A 5,352-nucleotide genomic window follows, 5' to 3' on the forward strand; every position below is an offset into this window, starting at 1 on the left:
TATGTCCAACATTTGCAACCTAGTCAACCAGAAGAAATTACCTTTCTTACTTTTGGTGAAGAGGCAGTACACGTAGAGGAGATGGAGGAAGAGGTAAATATGGAGGAAGAGTTGAATATTGGTGATGAAGAGGAGAATATTGTTGAAGAAAATTTTATTGTGGATGAAGAAGTTGGTTATGTTGGTGTAGTGGAGGGGAATGTGGAAGTAGAAGATGTCTAAATGGATTACCAAGAGGAAGATGAGAATGTTGGGGGCGAATATGTAGAGATGGGGGAGGATGAGGCTTATGTTGAAGAGGAAGAGGAAGAGGAAGAGGGCAATGATGTTGACGATGAAGTGGTGGAAAATGTGGATGAGAGTGAAGAGGAAAGAATGGCAAATGACGATGATGGGTTTGGGATGGAGGATGAGAGAGTGTAGGTACAAAGAAGAAACATTAATCCTGTTTTGGAAAGGTGGAGTACAATGAAAAAGAGGAAGAAAAGTTTGAGGAAAACTATCAGGAGAAGAAAGAGTTGTGGTGAGGGGTCATTTATGATTAATGAAGATGTTGGAGATCATGAGCATGAGATAATTGAAGATTACAATACATATGAGTTGTCTTCAAATGATGATAGTGATGAGGATGTGTGTGAGGATAGGAAGAAGTTTCCAAAGTATAGAGAAGAGGATATGACAAAGACCTTTAAATTTAAATTAGGAATGGAGTTTAAGTCATTGAAAGATTTTAAAAGTGCACTACGGGAGCATAGTGTTTTAAATGGCAAAGAAGTGAAGTTTGTTAAGAATCATTCGAAGAGGGTGAGGGCAGTTTGCAAAAAGGGATGTGGATTTGTAATTATGGCTAGCAAGGTAGGAGGAAGGCAAACTTTTAGGGTGAAAACTCTTGTTGGACGTCACAAGTGTGGAAGAGTTTTTGGTAACAAAAGTGCAAGTGTAGAATGGATTGCACAAGTTTTGGTAGATAGATTTGTTAATGTGGGAGGCATGACAGTGAACCAAATCATAGATGAAATGAAGAAGTCATTTAGTGTTGGAATAAGTCCCTGGAAGGCTGGAAGAGCAAAGGAAATTGCAACGGACTCTTTAGTGGGTGATGGAGAACGACAATATGGTTGTCTTTATGATTATGTGGCTGAGTTGTTAAGAGTCAAGGCTGAAACCTTCAAGATTAAGGTGAATCGACCCCAAGCCACTTTAGAGGGTTGTAAACAAGGGTTCTTGGGTAGTTGCAGGCCATTCATTGGGGTTGATGGCTGTCATTTGAAGACAAGTTATGGAGGTCAGTTGTTAGTGGCAGTGGCAAGAGACCCTAATGACCAATATTTCCCACTAGCTTTTGCTGTGGTTGAAAGTGAATGCAAGGAGACATGGAGGTGGTTTTTGTCCCTGTTGCTAGATGACATTGGGGGCATAAATTGTCAACGCTGGATCTTTATTTCGGATCAACAAAAGGTAACTTCAAATTGAACTTAATTTTGTATTTTCGTCCTATTATGCACTAAAGGTTGTTGTGATTTCCTTGTAGGGATTAATGGTAGTATTTGATGAGATTTTGAATGGGGTGGAGCATAGGCTGTGTTTAAGGCATTTGTACAACAACTATAAGAAGAAATTCGGTGGAGGTTTGCTCATTAGAGACCTTATGATGGCAGCAGCAAAGGCGACATACTTTCAGGAATGGGAAAAAACAATGGGTGAGTTGAAGACTATCAATTCTGATGCTTATAATTGGTTAATGGCAATTCCAACTAAATCATGGTGCAAACATGCATTTAGTGCTTATCCTAGATGTGATGTATTGATCAATAATTTATCTGAATCATTTAATAGTACAATTTTGTTGGCAAGAGACAAACCTATAATTACTATGATGGAATGGATTAGGTCATATATTATGAGTAGGTTTGCAACTCTAAGAGAAAAATCAAACACATATCATGGTGATGTTATGCCTAAGCCAAGAAAAAGACTGGATAGGGAAGTTGAGAAAAGTGGGAATTGGCTACCAGTTTGGGTGGGGGGTTCAAAATTTGAAGTCACTCATGGCTTTACTATGGAAAAGTTTGTTGTTGATGTAAGTAATCATAGTTGTAGTTGCTACTTTTGGGATTTAGTTGCAATACCTTGTAGACATGCCGTTGCTGCCATACATTATAAATTAGAGAACCCAGAAGATTATGTTCATCCATATTACAAGAAAGAAGCATATCAAACTTGTTATGCACCTGAAATAATTCCAATCAATGGCCAACAACTTTGGCCTAGATCTGAGACTGAACCACTACTACCACCCATTTATAAAACACCTCCTAGGAGGCCAAAGAAGTTAAGAAGAAGAGAAGCTGATGAATATGTCAGCCATTCAAAGTTGTCCAAGAAAAATACTGGTATGAAGTGTAGCAGTTGTCATGCATATGGACACAGTGTAAGAAGTTGTAAAAAGGGGCAGTCAAGCAAGGTAATTCTTCCTGGTCATGTTAATTACAAGCTAGTTTTTTTACAAGTATGTCTTATCTAACTACCTTTCTCATTTAACAGGACACAGGGGTTGCAAGAGGTTCTGCATCAGCTGGGAGAGGGGCATCTACATCAACTGGGAGAGGGCCATCTGAAACAGTTGGGAGAGGGGCATCTGCATCAGTTGGGAGGCTTCGATCTGCATCAGCTGGGAGGCTTCGATCTGCATCAACTGGGAGGCCTGGATCTGGAAGCACTTCACGAACGGGAGCACGCAGAGATGCAAGGGTTGGAAGACTGTCTGGACAAATTGTCGGATCTCAAGCAAGTTGCAACTGAGTTGGTAGTGGAATATGACTTTTTGTAATGAATGTGACCCACTTAGGGAGACCAATACTAGTGGGCACAATATTGTTTGGCATGTAGTGTAGCACATTAAATTAAAGTAGTCAGGGACCACTTGCTTTTGTAAACTGAATTGTTATGTTATTAGCAGTGCTGTGGGACCACTTCGTATTGTTGACTGAATTCAATGTTAGTTAAAGTGGTCAGGGACCACTTATTCATCACTGTCCACTTATTCAATGTTACTGGTATTCATTTGCTGTCTATTTCTGCATAGCTTTCTGTCATCTTGTATATGTGTTTTGCAATTACTGTATAGGTGCTGCTGAAATATGAAATTGAGGCTGAAATATGCAATTAGTGTATAGGTGCTGCTGAAAAATAGGTGATACTGGTATTCAGGCAATTAGTGATCATGTAGTTCATTCACAATTTTGCAATTGGTGTCTATTTCTGCACAGCTTTGGGCCTTGTCTAAGAAATATGAAATTCAGGCAGTGAGCCAGTTTTTTCAAATTGAAATATCAAATTGATGTATGCAGTTTACCACAGGCTTCTGAAAGCCAGTTTTTTCAATTCTTGCACAGACCAATTTTTACTGCAGTTTACCACGTAGGAATATTTTAAGAAACTTATGCAGATAAGTTAGCTTCAACGTTTGTTCTTTTAGAACTTTTAGGATGAAGATTGGAAAATTATTATACCAAGTTCTGCATAATTTCAACGTTCGTTCTTTCAAAAATTAAGTTATAATAATGTAAACTTCTTTTCTCTCGTTAGAAAATGAGTGATGAGTGAAGCAAATGTTATCTTTTTTTCATATACTTTATATTTATCTTTTTTTCAATATCTAGTTATTATGGCTTCCTTTTATCCAAACCAACTGTTGTTTTAAATTCAGTTTTGCAAACGTATATCAATGACTCATTTTAGTTACAAAAAATTGAACTTTCACGTGAATATATATATATATATATATATATATATATATATATATATATATATATATATATAACTCATTATGGTCATTAAAATTGAAGAACTTGATAACAGAGTTTTGAAACCGGCACATGCATTTCTAAATTGAAACCAGCACATGCATTTCATTTCTAAATTGAAAGCAACATATGCAGTTTATTAAATTGTTCTTCAATCACAAGGCTTAAATGGTTCTTCAATTAGAATTGGAAGTTCACCTTAGTAGTCAGAATAGTCAGAACACAAACATTATATTGAACTTAAAACTGAGGGCGGATTTAAACTGGGCACAATAAAACCGAACTTCCATATTATATTGAACTTAAAACTTCAAAGTACATCCATAACACAACATTACCTATCTAATTACAATTTATCTTCAACACAAATAAAAAACAAAACATCACTGTTAATGCCCATGACAATATAAAAAAAACCAACATCATTTTGAAATTTTTTCTCTCTTGCTCTAATTTCTTCTTCAACTTCTCCTTCTTCTTCCTTAGATCCAACACAACATTTTCAATACACACTTCAACTTCTTCACTCTTCCTTTGTAAGCTTCCTTCAATTTCAAAATCTCCTTCATCAACTCATTCAAAGAAGTTACAGCTTGAATTACTCTGCAAAAAAAAAATTACAAATCACCAATACAAACTTCATCACAATAAATAAAGCATTTATTCTCACTTACTGCCCAATTTCTACATCTATAAAATAATCTCCCTTTGTTCTTTACTGTAGTTGCCTTCAACAACAACACTCTTTCCCCACAACCACAGTTCTTTGAAACTAAGTGAGAGGACGATCCACATGTCTGGGACATTCCAGAACCTATGCTCCTTCATGTGCAACCATTTTCTCCTCGATCAGCTTTCATTTCCCTTTCAACAGTGATTTCGAAAGCAAATCAAGTTTCAGTAGTCCCAGCAAAACCCTAAATCCCAAATCCATCAATCTATTCACACGAAAACAAAGAGGAAAATGAACTTACGTGATTCACTTTCAAGATGATATCGAAGCTTCTGCGATTCACTTTCAACCTTCTTCCGAGCTCGATGATCTTGTCTTTGCTCAAACTCTTGAGACCAAACTTTGCACTCAACCACCTAATAAAGCAAACTTTACCAATGTCATCTATCATCTGATTTCATCAAAATACACACGTCAATTAAATTTAAAAACACGTGGCAAAGAATAAAAAGGATACGTGGCTAGCCGTTAGCCAACTCAACAGATTTTTAACACCGCTTGGTTTGGGGGACTAAAAATTAGAGTTTCCTTAAGGTGGGGGACGAAAGAGTAGCAAAGTTTGGAAAAGGGAAGAAAAACAAAATGACTTCATATTTTGGGGACTAAAACCATAATTAACCCTTAAAATAATTGACAATGTTTTAGGAGAACTAAATATTTTTTAAAATATTGTATTAACATACTACAAATTGAATAAAAAGTAAGATAATTAATTATATTTTTAATTGAATAAATATTATTTATGAAAACATCAAAATTTGTAATTACATTGCTAATTGTTTTAATCATTAAATTGGTCGCTAAAATTTCAGT

The 5,352-nt window shown here is 36.1% G+C and overlaps 1 protein-coding gene across 1 annotated transcript; it reads left to right on the plus strand.

The window, feature by feature from the left end:
- The first annotated feature begins 468 nt into the window (after window positions 1–468).
- On the plus strand, window positions 469–2,802 carry LOC106757029. The gene is made up of 3 exons (XM_014639611.1): window positions 469–1,458; window positions 1,532–2,464; window positions 2,545–2,802. Exons 1-3 carry the CDS (start codon window positions 469–471, stop codon window positions 2,800–2,802), a joined length of 2,181 nt encoding a protein of 726 aa, XP_014495097.1.
- Window positions 2,803–5,352: the final 2,550 nt, after the last annotated feature.

This window comes from Vigna radiata, chromosome 3 (genome assembly GCF_000741045.1).
Source record: "Vigna radiata var. radiata cultivar VC1973A chromosome 3, Vradiata_ver6, whole genome shotgun sequence".
NCBI classification, from domain to species: Eukaryota; Viridiplantae; Streptophyta; class Magnoliopsida; order Fabales; family Fabaceae; genus Vigna; species Vigna radiata.